This window comes from Haliotis cracherodii, unplaced genomic scaffold (assembly GCF_022045235.1).
Source record: "Haliotis cracherodii isolate W230 unplaced genomic scaffold, xgHalCrac1.p SCAF_11, whole genome shotgun sequence".
Taxonomy (NCBI): Eukaryota; Metazoa; Mollusca; class Gastropoda; order Lepetellida; family Haliotidae; genus Haliotis; species Haliotis cracherodii.
Genome location: NW_027266266.1, coordinates 86,277 through 104,156, shown reverse-complemented (window position 1 = coordinate 104,156; position 17,880 = coordinate 86,277). Strand labels below are relative to the sequence as shown.

Sequence of the window (17,880 nt, the reverse complement as noted above, 5' to 3'; positions counted from 1 at the left end):
GGTGTTGTGAGTGTAGTGTTGTGAGTGTGGTGTTGTGAGTGTAGTGTTGTGAGTGTGGTGTTGTGAGTGTAGTGTTCTGAGTGTAGTGTTGTAAGTGTAGTGTTGTGAATATGGTGTTCTAGTGTGGTGTTGTGAGTGTGGTGTTGTAAGTGTACTGTTGTGAATGTGGTGTTGTGAGTGTGGTGTTGTGAATGTGGTGTTGTGAGTGTGGTGTTCAGAGTGTGATGTTGTGAGAGTGGTGTTGTGAGTGTGGTGTTGTGAATGTGGTGTTGTGAGTGTGGTGTTGTAGTGTGGTGTTGTGAGTGTGGTGTTGAGAGTGTGGTGTTGAGAGTGTGGTGTTGAGAGTGTGGTGTTGTGAGTGTGGTGTTGAGAGTGTGGTCTTGTGAGTGTGGTGTTGAGAGTGTGGTGTTGTAGTGTGGTGTAGTGAGTGTGGTGTTGTGAATGTGGTTTTAAGAGTGTGGTGTAGTGAGTGTGGTGTTGTGAGTGTGATGTTGTGAATGTGGTGTTGTCAGTGTGGTGTTGAGAGTGTGGTCTTGTGATGGTGGTAATGAGAGTGTGGTGTTGAGAGTGTAATGTTGTGAGTGTGGTGTTGAGAGCGTGGTGTTGTGAGTGTGGTGTTGAGAGTGTGGTGTTGTGAATGTGGTGTTGTGAGTGTGGTGTTGTGAATGTGGTGTTGTGAGTGTGGTGTTGTGAGTGTAGTGTTGTGAGTGTGGTGTTGTGAGTGTAGTGTTGTGAGTGTGGTGTTGTGAGTGTAGTGTTGTGAGTGTAGTGTTGTAAATATGGTGTTCTAGTGTGGTGTTGTGAGTGTGATGTTGTCAGTGTAGTGTTGTGAGTGTGGTGTTGTGAGTGTGGTGTTGAGAGTGTGGTGTTGTGAATGTGGTGTTGTGAGTGTGGTGTTGTGAATGTGGTGTTGTGAATGTGGTGTTGTGAATGTGGTGTTGTGAGTGTGGTGTTGAGAGTGTGATGTTGTGAATGTGGTGTTGTGAATGTGGTGTTGTGAGTGTGGCGTTTTGAGTGTGGTGTTGTGAATGTGGTGTTCTAGTGTGGTGTTGTGAGTGTGATGTTGTGAGTGTGGTGTTGTGAGTGTGGTGTTGTGAGTGTGGTGTTGTGAATGTGGTGTTGTGAGTGTGGTGTTGTGAGTGTGGTGTTGTGAGTGTGGTGTTGTGAGTGTGGTGTTGTGAGTGTGGTGTTGTAGTGTGGTGTAATGAATGTGGTGTTGTGAGTGATATGTTGTGAGTGTGGTGTTGTGAGTGTGGTGTTGAGAGTGTGGTCTTGTGATGGTGGTAATGAGAGTGTGGTGTTGAGAGTGTAATGTTGTGAGTGTGGTGTTGAGAGCGTGATGTTGTGAGGGTGGTGTTGTGAGTGTGGTGTTGTGAATGTGGTGTTGTGAGTGTGGTGTTGTGAGTGTGGTGTTGTGATGTGGTGTTGTGAGTGTAGTGTTGTGAGTGTGGTTTTGTGAGTGTAGTGTTGTGAGTGTGGTGTTGTGAGTGTAGTGTTGTGAATGTAGTGTTGTGAGTGTAGTGTTGTGAATATGGTGTTCTAGTGTGGTGTTGTGAGTGTGGTGTTGTGAGTGTACTGTTGTGAATGTGGTGTTGTGAGTGTGGTGTTGTGAATGTGGTGTTGTGAGTGTGGTGTTCAGAGTGTGATGTTGTGAGAGTGGTGTTGTGAGTGTGGTGTTGTGAATGTGGTGTTGTGAGTGTGGTGTTGTAGTGTGGTGTTGTGAGTGTGGTGTTGAGAGTGTGGTGTTGAGAGTGTGGTGTTGAGAGTGTGGTGTTGTGAGTGTGGTGTTGAGAGTGTGGTCTTGTGAGTGTGGTGTTGAGAGTGTGGTGTTGTAGTGTGGTGTAGTGAGTGTGGTGTTGTGAATGTGGTTTTGTGAGTGTGGTGTAGTGAGTGTGGTGTTGTGAGTGTGATGTTGTGAATGTGGTGTTGTGAGTGTGGTGTTGAGAGTGTGGTCTTGTGATGGTGGTAATGAGAGTGTGGTGTTGAGAGTGTAATGTTGTGAGTGTGGTGTTGAGAGCGTGATGTTGTGAGGGTGGTGTTGAGAGTTTGGTGTTGTGAATGTGGTGTTGTGAATGTGGTGTTGTGAGTGTGGTGTTGAGAGTGTGATGTTGTGAGTGTGGTGTTGTGAGTGTGGTGTTGAGAGTGTGGTGTTGTGAATGTGGTGTTGTGAGTGTGGTGTTGTGAATGTGGTGTTGTGAGTGTGGTGTTGTGAGTGTAGTGTTGTGAGTGTGGTGTTGTGAGTGTAGTGTTGTGAGTGTGGTGTTGTGAGTGTAGTGTTGTGAGTGTAGTGTTGTAAATATGGTGTTCTAGTGTGGTGTTGTGAGTGTGGTGTTGTGAGTGTAGTGTTGTGAATGTGGTGTTGTGAATGTGGTGTTGTGAGTGTGGCGTTGTGAGTGTGGTGTTGTGAATGTGGTGTTCTAGTGTGGTGTTGTGAGTGTGATGTTGTGAGTGTGGTGTTGTGAGTGTGGTGTTGTGAGTGTGGTGTTGTGAATGTGGTGTTGTGAGTGTGGTGTTGTGAGTGTGGTGTTGTGAATGTGGTGTTGTAGTGTGGTGTTGTGAGTGTAGTGTTGTGGGTGTGGTGTTGTGAATGTGGTGTTAAGAGTGTGGTGGTGTGAATGTGGTGGTGTGAATGTGGTGTTGAGAGTGTGGTGTTGTGAGTGTGGTGTTGTGAATGTGGTGTTGAGAGTGTGGTGTTGTGAGTGTGGTGTTGTGAATGTGGTGTTGAGAGTGTGGTGGTGTGAATGTGGTGTTGAGAGTGTGGTGTTGTGAGTGTGGTGTTGAGAGTGTGATGTTGTGGTGTGGTGTTGTGAATGTGGTGTTGAGAGTGTGGTGTTGTGAATGTGGCGTTGTAGTGTGGTGTTGTGAGTGTAGTGTTGAGAGTGTGGTGTTGTGAATGTGGTGTTGTAGTGTGGTGTTGTGAGTGTGGTGTTGTGAATGTGGTGTTGTGAGTGTGGTGTTGTGAATGTGGTGTTGTGAGTGTGGTGTTGTGAATGTGGTGTTGAGAGTGTGGTGTTGAGAGAGTGGTGTTGTGAGTGTGGTGTTGAGAGTGTGGTGTTGTGGGTGTGGTGTTGTGAATGTGGTGTTGAGAGTGTGGTGTTGAGAGAGTGGTGTTGTGAGTGTGGTGTTGAGAGTGTGGTGTTGTGGGTGTGGTGTTGTGAATGTGGTGTTGTGGGTGTGGTGTTGTGAATGTGGTGTTGTGAGTGTGGTGTTGAGAGTGTGGTGTTGTGAATGTGGTGTTGTGAATGTGGTGTTGTGATTGTGGTGTTGTGAGTGTGGTGTTGAGAGTGTGGTGTTGTGAGTGTGGTGTTTTGAATGTGGTGTTGTGGGTGTACTGTTGTGAATGTGGTGTTGTGAATGTGGTGTTGTGAATGTGGTGTTGTGAGTGTGGTGTTGAGAGTGTGGTGTTGTGAATGTGGTGTTGTGAATGTGGTGTTGTGAGTGTGGTGTTGTAGTGTGGTGTTGTAGTGTGGTGTTGTGAGTGTGGTGTTGTGAGTGTGGTGTTGTGAGTGTGGTGTTGTGAGTATGGTGTTAAGAGTGTGGTGTTGTGAGTGTGGTGTTGAGAGTGTGGTGTTGTGAGTGTGGTGTTGCGAGTGTGGTGTTGTGAATGTGGTGTTGTGAGTGGGCAGTACCTGCAGCAGCGTCTCCGACCGCCAGGTCTCAGCCTCACTGTGGTCCAGGACCGGTGACCCCTGCACGTGGGGTTTCTGTACAGCGATGAAGCCCGACTTGAACAGACTGGGCCGTGTGCGATGTCTTGGTGGCGTGGTGCTGGGGCTGACGGAGTGACTGTTGTAGGAGCTGGGGATATAGTGCTGACTGAGTAAGAGAGTTCAATTTAAAATTCCCGCCATAGTGTGAAAAAGCAAGACATTTAAAAAACAGAAGAACACAATTGACAAAAGACTGTGATAGAAGTGGCAATAGAGAAATATTTCAACATAATTCAAGAATTGACAAGTAGATTTACAGAAATTCCCATATATAAATATCTCAACAATAACTTCACAGAACACATATTCAATCATTAATACACAAAAAACTGTAGACAATATTACAAACCCACCGACATTGTTCAGCACTCATTTTCTCAACCAATCAAGAAACAATAATCTGTAAGATGGAATGACTGAATGTTTTTCAGCTTATGGAAACATAACCACAAAATGAAATTTGAATGGTTAGCCAATCAAATGCCATTGAATCACCTGCAATTTATTCATAAAGGTCAAACATTTCCTGAAACATATATTGAGAGCAAGGGTGCAGTTGTGCAAAGCAATCTTAGTACTAAGGTGATCGCAACTCCTACACCTTAAGGGACGTAACATGACTACTGGTTATGTTGTCTTACCTGGGCACTGTGTAATGTGTGGAGAAGTGTCTTACCTGGGCACTGCGTCATGTGTGGAGAAGTGTCTTACCTGTGTAATGTGTGGAGAAGTGTCTTACCTGGGCACTGTGTAATGTGTGGAGAAGTGTCTTACCTGGGCACTGCGTCATGTGTGGAGAAGTGTCTTACCTGGGCACTGTGTAATGTGTGGAGAAGTGTCTTACCTGGGCACTGTGTAATATGTGGAGAAGTGTATTACCTGGGCACTGCATCATGTGTGGAGAAGTGTCTTACCTGGGCACTGTGTAATGTGTGGAGAAGTGTCTTACCTGGGCACTGTGTAATGTGTGGAGAAGTGTCTTACCTGAGCACTGTGTAATGTGTGGAGAAGTGTCTTACCTGTGTAATGTGTGGAGAAGTGTCTTACCTGAGCACTGTGTAATGTGTGGAGAAGTGTCTTACCTGTGTAATATGTGGAGAAGTGTCTTACCTGGGCACTGCGTCATGTGTGGAGAAGTGTCTTACCTGGGCACTGTGTAATGTGTGGAGAAGTGTCTTACCTGTGTAATATGTGGAGAAGTGTCTTACCTGGGCACTGTGTAATGTGTGGAGAAGTGTCTTACCTGGCCACTGTGTAATGTGTGGAGAAGTGTCTTACCTGAGCACTGTGTAATGTGTGGAGAAGTGTCTTACCTGTGTAATATGTGGAGAAGTGTCTTACCTGGGCACTGTGTAATGTGTGGAGAAGTGTCTTACCTGAGCACTGTGAAATGTGTGGAGAAGTGTCTTACCTGTGTAATGTGTGGAGAAGTGTCTTACCTGGCCACTGTGTAATGTGTGGAGAAGTGTCTTACCTGGGCACCGTGTAATGTGTGGAGAAGTGTCTTACCTGTGTAATGTGTGTAGAAGTGTCTTACCTGTGTAATGTGTGGAGAAGTGTCTTACCTGGGCACTGTGTAATGTGTGGAGAAGTGTCTTACCTGTGTAATGTGTGGAGAAGTGTCTTACCTGGGCACTGTGTAATGTGTGGAGAAGTGTCTTACCTGGCCACTGTGTAATGAGTGGAGAAGTGTCTTACCTGTGTAATGTGTGGAGAAGTGTGTTACCTGTGTAATGTGTGTAGAAGTGTCTTACCTGGGCACTGTGTAATGTGTGGAGAAGTGTCTTACCTGTCTAATGTGTGGAGAAGTGTCTTACCTGTGTAATGTGTGGAGAAGTGTCTTACCTGTGTAATGTGTGGAGAAGTGTCTTACCTGGGCACTGTGTAATGTGTGGAGAAGTGTCTTACCTGGGCACTGTGTAATGTGTGGAGAAGTGTCTTACCTGTGTAATTTGTGGAGAAGTGTCTTACCTGAGCACTGTGTAATGTGTGGAGAAGTGTCTTACCTGTGTAATGTGTGTAGAAGTGTCTTACCTGGCCACTGTGTAATGTGTGGAGAAGTGTCTTACCTGGCCACCGTGTAATGTGTGGAGAAGTGTCTTACCTGGGCACTGTGTAATGTGTGGAGAAGTGTCTACCTGGGCACTGTGTAATGTGTGGAGAAGTGTCTACCTGGGCACTGTGTAATGTGTGGAGAAGTGTCTTACCTGGCCACTGTGTAATGTGTGGAGAAGTGTCTTACCTGTGTAATGTGTGGAGAAGTGTCTTACCTGGGCACTGTGTAATATGTGGAGAAGTGTCTTACCTGGGCACTGCATCATGTGTGGAGAAGTGTCTTACCTGGGCACTGTGTAATGTGTGGAGAAGTGTCTTACCTGGGCACTGTGTAATGTGTGGAGAAGTGTCTTACCTGAGCACTGTGTAATGTGTGGAGAAGTGTCTTACCTGTGTAATGTGTGGAGAAGTGTCTTACCTGAGCACTGTGTAATGTGTGGAGAAGTGTCTTACCTGTGTAATATGTGGAGAAGTGTCTTACCTGGGCACTGCGTCATGTGTGGAGAAGTGTCTTACCTGGGCACTGTGTAATGTGTGGAGAAGTGTCTTACCTGTGTAATATGTGGAGAAGTGTCTTACCTGGGCACTGTGTAATGTGTGGAGAAGTGTCTTACCTGGCCACTGTGTAATGTGTGGAGAAGTGTCTTACCTGAGCACTGTGTAATGTGTGGAGAAGTGTCTTACCTGTGTAATATGTGGAGAAGTGTCTTACCTGGGCACTGTGTAATGTGTGGAGAAGTGTCTTACCTGAGCACTGTGAAATGTGTGGAGAAGTGTCTTACCTGTGTAATGTGTGGAGAAGTGTCTTACCTGGCCACTGTGTAATGTGTGGAGAAGTGTCTTACCTGGGCACCGTGTAATGTGTGGAGAAGTGTCTTACCTGTGTAATGTGTGTAGAAGTGTCTTACCTGTGTAATGTGTGGAGAAGTGTCTTACCTGGGCACTGTGTAATGTGTGGAGAAGTGTCTTACCTGGGCACTGTGTAATGTGTGGAGAAGTGTCTTACCTGTGTAATGTGTGGAGAAGTGTCTTACCTGTGTAATGTGTGGAGAAGTGTCTTACCTGGGCACTGTGTAATGTGTGGAGAAGTGTCTTACCTGGGCACTGTGTAATGAGTGGAGAAGTGTCTTACCTGTGTAATGTGTGGAGAAGTGTGTTACCTGTGTAATGTGTGTAGAAGTGTCTTACCTGGGCACCGTGTAATGTGTGGAGAAGTGTCTTACCTGTGTAATGTGTGGAGAAGTGTGTTACCTGTGTAATGTGTGTAGAAGTGTCTTACCTGGGCACTGTGTAATGTGTGGAGAAGTGACTTACCTGGGCACTGTGTAATGTGTGGAGAAGTGTCTTACCTGTGTAATTTGTGGAGAAGTGTCTTACCTGAGCACTGTGTAATGTGTGGAGAAGTGTCTTACCTGTGTAATGTGTGTAGAAGTGTCTTACCTGGCCACTGTGTAATGTGTGGAGAAGTGTCTTACCTGGCCACCGTGTAATGTGTGGAGAAGTGTCTTACCTGTGTAATGTGTGGAGAAGTGTCTTACCTGGGCACTGTGTAATGTGTGGAGAAGTGTCTACCTGGGCACTGTGTAATGTGTGGAGAAGTGTCTTACCTGGCCACTGTGTAATGTGTGGAGAAGTGTCTTACCTGTGTAATGTGTGGAGAAGTGTCTTACCTGGGCACTGTGTAATGTGTGGAGAAGTGTCTACCTGGGCACTGTGTAATGTGTGGAGAAGTGTCTTACCTGGCCACTGTGTAATGTGTGGAGAAGTGTTTTACCTGTGTAATGTGTGGAGAAGTGTCTTACCTGGGCACTGTGTAATGTGTGGAGAAGTGTCTTACCTGGGCACTGTGTAATGTGTGGAGAAGTTTCTTACCTGGACACTGTGTAATGTGTGGAGAAGTGTCTTACCTGGCCACTGTGTAATGTGTGGAGAAGTGTCTTACCTGGCCACTGTGTAATGTGTGGAGAAGTGTCGTACCTGGGCACTGTGTAATGTGTGGAGAAGTGTCTTACCTGGGCACTGTGTAATGTGTGGAGAAGTGTCTTACCTGGGAACTGTTTAATGTGTCGAGAAGTGTCTTACCTGGCCACTGTGTAATGTGTGGAGAAGTGTCGTACCTGGACACTGTGTAATGCGTGGAGAAGTGTCTTACCTGGCCACTGTGTAATGTGTGGAGAAGTGTCTTACCTGGGAACTGTTTAATGTGTCGAGAAGTGTCTTACCTGGACACAGTGTAATGTGTGGAGAAGTGTCGTACCTGGGCACTGTGTAATGTGTGGAGAAGTGTCTTACCTGTGTAATGTGTGGAGAAGTGTCGTACCTGGGCACTGTGTAATGTGTGGAGAAGTGTCTTACCTGGGCACTGTGTAATGTGTGGAAAAGTGTCTTACCTGGCCACTGTGTAATGTGTGGAGAAGTGTCTTACCTGAGCACTGTGTAATGTGTGGAGAAGTGTCGTACCTGGGCACTGTGTAATGTGTGGAGAAGTGTCTTACCTGGGAACTGTTTAATGTGTCGAGAAGTGTCTTACCTGGACACTGTGTAATGCGTGGAGAAGTGTCTTACCTGGCCACTGTGTAATGTGTGGAGAAGTGTCTTACCTGGCCACTGTGTAATGTGTCGAGAAGTGTCGTACCTGGGCACTGTGTAATGAGACACCGGGCTTCTGACTGGGGACGGGACATTAGGCATTGGCGGAATTGTCTTGTTGTCGAGGGGCAGGTAGTAGCCGATGTAGCTGTCAATGATGTTTGGGTACAGGTAATCATAGAGGTTGGCCCAGGTGGGACTGGAGTGTGCCGGGTTCACCAGGCAGTAGGCGAGATGGAACAGGAAGTACTCAAACGCACGTGAGGAGAGTTAAGGAAGACATACAGACATGGGCTCTCACACTGATCAGTGAGTGAGTGAGTGAGTGAGTATGGTTTTACGCAGCTTTTGCAATATTCCAGCAATATCATGATGGGAGACACCAGAAATGGGGTTCACACATTGTAACCATGTGGGGAATTGAACCCGGGTCTTCTGCGTGACGAGCAAACGCTTTAGCAACTAGGCTACCCTACTGCCCCTCATCACACTGAGAGAATGCTCTGTCAAATGTATGATGCATTAATCGACAATATGTCAGCTAAGTCACACACAAATGATACCTAGTAATCAGAAATTCACAGAACACAAACTACTGCATACAGTACTGAAAGAATACAGCATCACTAAAGACATGAAGAATGACTGCAGGTGTTCTGCTCCTGGAGTCCATTAGGGGCAGATACACCTGGATGTTTGACATATAAGCACTTATTACATTAAGCATACATTTGAGATTTTACCTATATTTCAATTCTAATAAGAAACACTAAGTCCCTATAGTTAGTACAGGCTTTTGAGCATGTACAGTGTTGTGAGGTCATTTAAATGTTGGTTGTGAACTGTACCAAGTGTCACTGCCCTGGTGGTCACAACAGTCCATCGGAGACTCATGTTTATCACTGGGACCCCCACTACTTATTCCTGATAGTCCCAGGACAACCCCAGGTGCATCCCACAGCAGTGTGACTGAGCTGAGCTGTGAACACTATCCTGTCTTTGTCTTGGCAGGACCCAAGAACAAATCAAATACATGTGAGTACCGTGAGATCCTGGTTAGAATTGGGCTAAGCAACCTATGCTTTTCATAAGAGGCAACTAACAGGATCAGATAGGTCAGGCTTACCTGACTTGGTTGATGCATGTCCTTGTGTCCAAAATATATGCATTGATCATAAGTCAGGATGTCAATCACCGGTTCATCTGGTCCAGACTTTATCATTCACAGGCTACTGTCATACAGCAGGAATATTGCAGTGTTAAACAACAAACAAACAAACAAACCCAGAGTTAGTTCAGTGTGCAAGGATATTGAGGGAGAGGAAGGTTTGTCCGGTGAGTCCCTGTGACTGTATCTTGTTGACCAGGAACACTGGCATCAGCCCTTCCTCAATCATCTGCCGAGTCGGAGCCTGATGCAAATACGAATACAAACAATTAAAAACACCTTTCTCATCCCCATGACTACAGACGCTCTTTGACAGTTGTATGTGTATATGTAGGACTGCAGGTCAAAGAACATTAGACAGTTGTATGTGTACATGTAGGACTGCAGGTCAAAGAACACTAGACAGTTGTATGTGTATATGTAGGACTGCAGGTCAAAGAACATTAGACAGTTGTATGTGTATATGTAGGACTGCAGGTCAAAGAACACTAGACAGTTGTATGTGTAGGACTGCAGGTCAAAGAACATTAGACAGTTGTATGTGTACATGTAGGACTGCAGGTCAAAGAACACTAGACAGTTGTATGTGTATATGTAGGACTGCAGGTCAAAGAACATTAGACAGTTGTATGTGTAGGACTGCAGGTCAAAGAACATTAGACAGTTGTATGTGTATATGTAGGACTGCAGGTCAAAGAACATTAGACAGTTGTATGTGTAGGACTGCAGGTCAAAGAACATTAGACAGTTGTATGTGTATATGTAGGACTGCAGGTCAAAGAACATTAGACAGTTGTATGTGTAGGACTGCAGGTCAAAGAACATTAGACAGTTGTATGTGTATATGTAGGACTGCAGGTCAAAGAACATTAGACAGTTGTATGTGTAGGACTGCAGGTCAAAGAACATTAGACAGTTGTATGTGTATATGTAGGACTGCAGGTCAAAGAACATTAGACAGTTGTATGTGTAGGACTGCAGGTCAAAGAACATTAGACAGTTGTATGTGTTCTGAAGACATGTTCGTTCATTAAAAGTGTGCTCCATAACGCACCCGGAGCCTATAGATCGCGCTTCACGTGCACTCGTGTTAGTTTTAAAAAGGAATCTGTTCTCCAAAACACACCCGATGCATAACGATCGCATCGCCTGAACACACCAAAGTATGGCTGTGACTGCACGTGAAATGTGAGGATGTGAGCAAATATAAGGCGGTAGCGCGCATCAGTTAGTTAGTTGGTCATAGTTCGCTAGAGAGCTGGTTAGAGTTCGCTAGATGGTTAGTTAGATGGTTAGATGGTTAGACAGTTGGCCAGAGTTCGTTAGAGAGTTCGTTGGTTAGACATGGCGTTAGACAGTGTTAGACAGTGTTAAGACTCCCTTAGGAGTAACTGTTAGAATTAGCATTTAGTTTCTTTCATTTGAGGTTGATTCATCTTTCCTTCATATAATAACAGGTAATCACGTTTAGTTCCTTATAGGTCTTCATAGTTTTATAACAGGTTATCACGTTTAGTTCCTGGATACCACAAAAAAGGTAAGTCATACAAATTTTACATTAGTTTTCATTTAAGTTAAACCACGCTCAAATATTCAGTTCCACTGCGCAACATTTGGTAGCAGAGCGTGGTTTCTCTGGTTAGAATATTTTAGTTTTGTATTAGGCTTTCGTTAGTTTAGCATTAGGTATAGCTGATTGTTACATGCAAGCAGTATGTCGCAGTTAGGGTCTGCGAGTAAGGCGGAAATAGAAAAGGATACTTCTTCAGACGTAGCGCTGAAACAGTACACTTCTTCAGACGTTGGACTAAAACAGAACACTTCTGAGCTTGAGCTAAAAATAGCTAAACTTAAGCATCAGAAAACTATTACAAAGTCTGCTTTGACAAAATCAAAAAACAAATTGTTGAATTTAGTTGAACTTGAGACACCAGATCGTAAGACAATTAGGAGTCTAATTGATCAGGTAAGTTTTCTGCAAAGCAAGGCTATAGGTCTCATAGTGGAATTACTAGAAGCTTACAACTGGGTTGGTGACCTAGAGAAAGTTCAGAAAACTAGTAAGGAGATAGAAACTGTTGAAGATGAAATTGAACTTGCCCTTGATAAGGCTGAAACATTTCTTAAGAATAGATCACATGTTAGTTCGGACGCAAAAAGCATTCAGTCAGAAATGTTAAGGTCTCGCCAATTCGATGCGAATCGGTCGCATGATAGCTGTAAAGGTTTGTTGCACGATGCAGACTTGGACAGTGATGGCGCTGGGCAAATCAGTAACCATGGTTACAAACATGCTGCGTTCAAGTTAGGCCATTTTCAACAAAGGTCAAATATGGTTATGAAACGGACACCAGTCCCAGATAACACAAAAGGGTGTTATACAACTTCAGGTAAGTCATCTAGGCAACACAATGTAGGTGAAGACATGTGGAAACAATTGAAGAGAGTTTCCATTCCAGTATTTTCTGGCGATGTCAGAGAATATGAAGGCTGGAAGTCTGCTTTTATGGCATGTGTTGATAAAGCTCCAGCCACCAATGAATATAAACTTCTGCAATTGAAGCAGTACCTTTCCGGAGAAGCAGCACACATAGTTGCAAGGCTAGGTCACAGTGCTTCGGTCTATGACGTAGCCTTGGAGAGACTGGACAGAAAATAAGGCGGCAAGAGACGCCAGGTAGCATTGCAATTGGAAGAAATATACAATTTCAAGCCAATACGATTAGGGAATGCTAAGGATATGGACAAATTTGCGGACATGCTTGATGTAGCTGTAGTCAGTCTGAGGGAATCTGATAAAATAGAGGAACTTGGTAGTGGATGTTTGTATTCACTACTGGTTAAGAAAATGAATGAGCCTATGATTACTCAGTTCCACAGATGGTTATTTGAGCACCAAAGACAAGAGTCTGTTGAGACGCTTAGGGAATGGATTCTGCAAGAAGCAGAGTTCCAAACGATAGCTTCAGAGGTAAAACATGGAATAGCTGATAGGTCAAAGACAACAGACAAGAGAGATAGTTCTAAGAAAGGAACATATGCAACCACACACAATAAAACTAGGGCAAGGCAATGTCATGTGTGTCATGAAGCAGATCATGACACTTCAGATTGCATAGAGTTTAAATCTATTGGCCTACCTAAACGCTGGGAAAGGGCAAAACAGTTAGGTTTATGCTTTCGTTGCCTTGATATCGGTCATCTGGGAAGATCGTGTAGCAGAGTTTTGAAGTGTGGGATTGATGGTTGTAAAGCAAATCATAACAGGTTACTTCATGATCAAACCAAAGTTACAAGCAGTGCTAGGGCCGACAGTGGTAATGTAGAGATCAAACATACCACAACAAGAACACCACAAGCAGGTAGGTCAGAAACAATCACCATGGCAACTTCTAAGCAGGAAGGTCATTACCTTTCACTTAGGACAGTTCCTGTTATCCTGAAAAATGGTCAGCACAGAATGATGGTTAATGCCTTGCTGGATGATGCCAGCACGCATACTTACATCAACGAGGATGTAGCAGCAGAACTTGGTGTTCAAGGTCAGACACAGCAAGTGTCAGTCAATGTCCTCAATGACAAACAGGAAATATTTGATAGTATGCTGATTGATATTGGCTTAGAAAGTACTGATGGTTCCGTTGACATGAACATCACAGCTTTGACAACTACCAAAGTAACAGGTAGAATGGAAGTCATTGATTGGCGAAAACATGCCAAGGAATGGCCACATTTGATGAAAATAAAATTTCCAAAGGTAAGTTCTCGTCCAAGAGTTGACATCCTGTTAGGTATGGATTATATAGAGCTGCATTCCTCTCTTAAAGAGGTCCGTGGAGCTCAAGGAGAGCCTGTGGCTCGGTTGACACCCTTAGGTTGGACCTGTGTTGGTGCTGTATCAGGTTCAGACAAAACACATGTAGCAGGTTCCTTCTTCATCAGAAATACAGAAATAGAAGCAATCGCAGATACAGATATTGAATCTTTGATTCACTCATTTTGGGAGTCTGAAAGCATTTCAGGTTTGACATCGATTAGAAGCATTGATGAAAATGATGCAGTTAAGGCTGTAGAACAGTCCCTTGTTTACAAAGCAGACAAATATCAGGTTGGCATTCCATGGAAGGAGGGTCATGAGAATCTGAAAAACAATTATGACATGGCATACAATCGTCTTCTTAATTTAGAAAAGAAGTTGTCAAAGGATCAAACGATTTCGGGAGCCTACAATGAAGTCATAGAACAATACCTGAAAAAAGGTTACATCAGAAAGGTACCTGAAACAGAAATAGATCAAAGTAAATGGTACTTACCACATTTTCCAGTCATTAAACCAGACAGAAGTACAACAAAGGTAAGAATCGTATTTGACGCATCTGCAAAGAATAAAGGCATATCTTTAAATGATGCCATTCATCAAGGACCAAAACTCCAGAATGATCTATTTGAGATCTTGCTTCGTTTTTGCAAACATCCTGTTGCAATCATTTGCGATATTGCTGAAATGTACCTTCAAATTGAAGTCGCTCAGGATGACCGTCCATATCTAAGGTTTCTTTGGAGGTCTATGGATCTCAACAAAAAGCCAGATGTGTTTGAGTTCTCAAAGGTTGTGTTTGGACTAAATTGTTCCCCCTTTTTAGCTCAGTATATCACTCAAGAACATGCTAAGTCCATGGAGAAAGAACTTCCATTGGCTGCAGCAACCGTGGAAAAGTCAACATATATGGATGACAATATGGATTCCGTTGACACAAATAGCAAAGCTATAGAGCTTTACAAACAGCTGCAACAGCTCTGGAGTACAGCAGGTATGCATGCTCGTAAGTGGGTTTCCAATTCCGTGCAAGTTCTCCAAGAAATACCAGAAGAGGATAGATTGAAAGAGATTAATATTCAAATGAGTGAATTGCCATCTGTAAAAGCACTGGGCTTACTGTGGAATGCAGAATCAGATGAGTTTAGATTTTCTTTCATGTCCTTAAAGCAGGATATCAAGATGACTAAGAGGAATTTCTTGAAAGAAACTGCTAAGCTGTTTGATCCTCTTGGGTTCTTAGGTCCATTCATTATTAGGGCAAGGGTTCTTCTGCAAGAAATGTGGATATCCGGTGTTAACTGGGATGAAACCCTCAGTCCAGATCTGGAACAAAAAGCATGGTCATGGTACCTTGAAATCGAAAAGTTGTGTTCTGTTAAAATTCCAAGGGGGCTTGAGGTTAGCTTAGATACTTCAAAGATGAAGTTGCACACATTTGTAGATGCTTCAGAGGCAGCATTTGGAGCTGTGGTATATTTAGTAACCACTCGTGAAGATGACACAAAGTCGAGTTATCTAGTTGCTTCCAAGTGCCATGTTGCTCCCCTCAAGGCACTTAGTATGCCTCGATTGGAGCTGCTTGCGGCAGTTCTGGGTGTACGACTGTTACTGGCTATAACAAAGGCATTAGAATTACCTTCGCAGCGTGCAACGCTATGGTCAGACAGCCAGAACGTACTGTGGTGGATCAAAAGACAGAGTCGGTGTTTTAAGCCATTTGTAGCAAATAGGATTGGATACATACAGGAGCATACAAACATCAGTCAGTGGAAATACGTACCATCCAAACTGAATGCTGCAGACATTCTTAGTAGAGGTGTAGACGCTGAAGCACTTTTGACAGAGAAATGGCTGAATGGACCTGAATTTATGACACATGATGAAACCGAATGGCCGAAGCAGACCATTGACATGGACAATACTGAGACATCAGAACTGAAGAAGCCTTCTTCTCAAGTAAACATCGCCATGTTTACTAAGTCTGATCCAATCTCTTGGAGATTAGCGCCAGCTAGATTTTCTAGTTGGAAGAGATTGTGTAGAGTGTCGGCATGGATCTTTAGATTTCTGAACAACGCTAGGTTTCCATATTCACTTAGGAAAAAGGGTGAACTTGATCCTGAAGAAATTGAGGACGCCGAAACTACAATTATGGTCAGGACTCAAAGAGAAGAATTTTCTGATGACTACTCGTCACTGATGAGGAAATCAAACTTGCCTTCAAACAGCAAGTTGTTTGGCTTACAGCCTTACGTTGATAAAAATGGGTTGATGAGGACAGGAGGGAGACTCAGATTTGCTGACGTATTGTCATTCAGTGCCAGATTTCCAATTATACTCCCTAGACATAGTTCGGTCACCAAACTGATTGTCAAGTTTTACCATGAGCAGGTCAATCACACAGGTACGAACAGTACGTTATCAGCAGTTTCATCTAGGTTTTGGATTATTTCAGCTAGAGAGGAAATCCGTCAGTGGGAAAGAGAATGTTCTTGGTGTAGACGACAAAAAGCCAAACCAGCGCATCAGATAATGGCAGACCTACCGAAGATCAGAGTGAGGTGTACAATGAAAGCATTTGTGACGACAGGTGTGGACTATGCAGGTCCCTTTTTCACTGTACAGGGTCGAGGCAAGAGTCGACAGAAACGTTATCTCTGCCTTTTCACATGTTTGTCAACCCGAGCGGTTCATTTAGAAATGGCATTCGGTTTAGACACGGATTCCTTTCTGAATGCCCTGTTTCGTATGGCTCACAGACGAGGTATGCCAAAGGAGGTAATCTCGGATAATGGAACCAACTTTGTTGGTGCTGCAAAGGAGCTGAAGCAGCTCATTTCTGGACTAAACTCGGATGTGATTAAGTCAACCTTGGCAAACAAAAGTGTGAAGTGGTTGTTTAATCCTCCACACGCACCATATTTTGGAGGTGTTTTCGAGACTTTAGTGAAGTCAGCAAAACGGGCTATCTATGCTATACTGAGTTCAGGTGACGTCAGTGATGAAGAGCTGATGACAGCCTTTGCAGGAGCTGAAGCTCTTCTGAATTTTAGGCCTTTGACCTATCAAAGTGCACATGCACAGGATGATGTGCCTCTTACGCCCAACCATTTCCTACATGGTCAGGTGGGTGGAGATTTCGCACCAGAGTTAGACTCTACCTCATTCAGCCCAAAGAAGCGATGGAGGAGAGTTCAAGAACTCATCAGACATGTGTGGAAACGATGGATGAGGGAGTGGCTCCCGACTCTCAACGTCAGAAAGAAATGGTTTACACCATCCAGAGACATACAGGTTGATGACGTTGTCATTGTGGTATCTCCAGATACTCCTCGTGGAGTTTGGCCTCTTGGCAGAGTTCTCAAAACGTATCCTGGAAAGGATGATCACGTGCGCGTCCTTGATGTTCAAGTTGGCAAAACAGTCTTGAAAAGACCTATCACGAAGGTCTGCCCTCTTGAATGGAGTTGAGTTCTGAAATTGTCAAATTGGATAACAGCAACAAATGTACATACTCATAGATTCAGTTTCCTTTCAGTTTCTTCTAAGTTTAGTCGGTTTTCATGATAGACATGGATCTATCATGGAGGGGGGCATGTTCTGAAGACATGTTTGTTCATTAAAAGTGTGCTCCATAACGCACCCGGAGCCTATAGATCGCGCTTCACGTGCACTCGTGTTAGTTTTAAAAAGGAATCTGTTCTCCAAAACACACCCGATGCATAACGATCGCATCGCCTGAACACACCAAAGTATGGCTGTGACTGCACGTGAAATGTGAGGATGTGAGCAAATATAAGGCGGTAGCGCGCATCAGTTAGTTAGTTGGTCATAGTTCGCTAGAGAGCTGGTTAGAGTTCGCTAGATGGTTAGTTAGATGGTTAGATGGTTAGACAGTTGGCCAGAGTTCGTTAGAGAGTTCGTTGGTTAGACATGGCGTTAGACAGTGTTAGACAGTGTTAAGACTCCCTTAGGAGTAACTGTTAGAATTAGCATTTAGTTTCTTTCATTTGAGGTTGATTCATCTTTCCTTCATATAATAACAGGTAATCACGTTTAGTTCCTTATAGGTCTTCATAGTTTTATAACAGGTTATCACGTTTAGTTCCTGGATACCACAAAAAAGGTAAGTCATACAAATTTTACATTAGTTTTCATTTAAGTTAAACCACGCTCAAATATTCAGTTCCACTGCGCAACAGTATGTGTATGTGTAGGACTGCAGGTCAAAGAACATTAGACAGTTGTATGTGTAGGACTGCAGGTCAAAGAACATTAGACAGTTGTATGTGTATATGTAGGACTGCAGGTCAAAGAACATTAGACAGTTGTATGTGTAGGACTGCAGGTCAAAGAACATTAGACAGTTGTATGTGTATATGTAGGACTGCAGGTCAAAGAACATTAGACAGTTGTATGTGTACATTTAGGACTGCAGGTCAAAGAACACTAGACAGTCTTATGTGTAGGACTGCAGGTCAAAGAACATTAGACAGTTGTATGTGTATATGTAGGACTGCAGGTCAAAGAACATTAGA

At 43.9% G+C, this 17,880-nt stretch overlaps 1 protein-coding gene across 2 annotated transcripts in view; it reads right to left on the bottom strand.

Moving 5' to 3' along the window:
• Positions 1-17,880, bottom strand: part of LOC139456072 (sphingomyelin phosphodiesterase 4-like) — a 76,675-nt gene that overhangs the window by 46,729 nt on the left and 12,066 nt on the right. For both annotated transcript variants that reach the window (XM_071237577.1, XM_071237578.1), the window contains exons 4-6: positions 9,667-9,766; positions 8,401-8,614; positions 3,630-3,798 (exon numbers count right to left, since the gene is read on the bottom strand). In XM_071237577.1, coding sequence (XP_071093678.1) covers positions 3,630-3,798; positions 8,401-8,614; positions 9,667-9,766 — 483 coding nt within the window. The remainder of the gene's footprint in view (positions 1-3,629; positions 3,799-8,400; positions 8,615-9,666; positions 9,767-17,880) is intronic.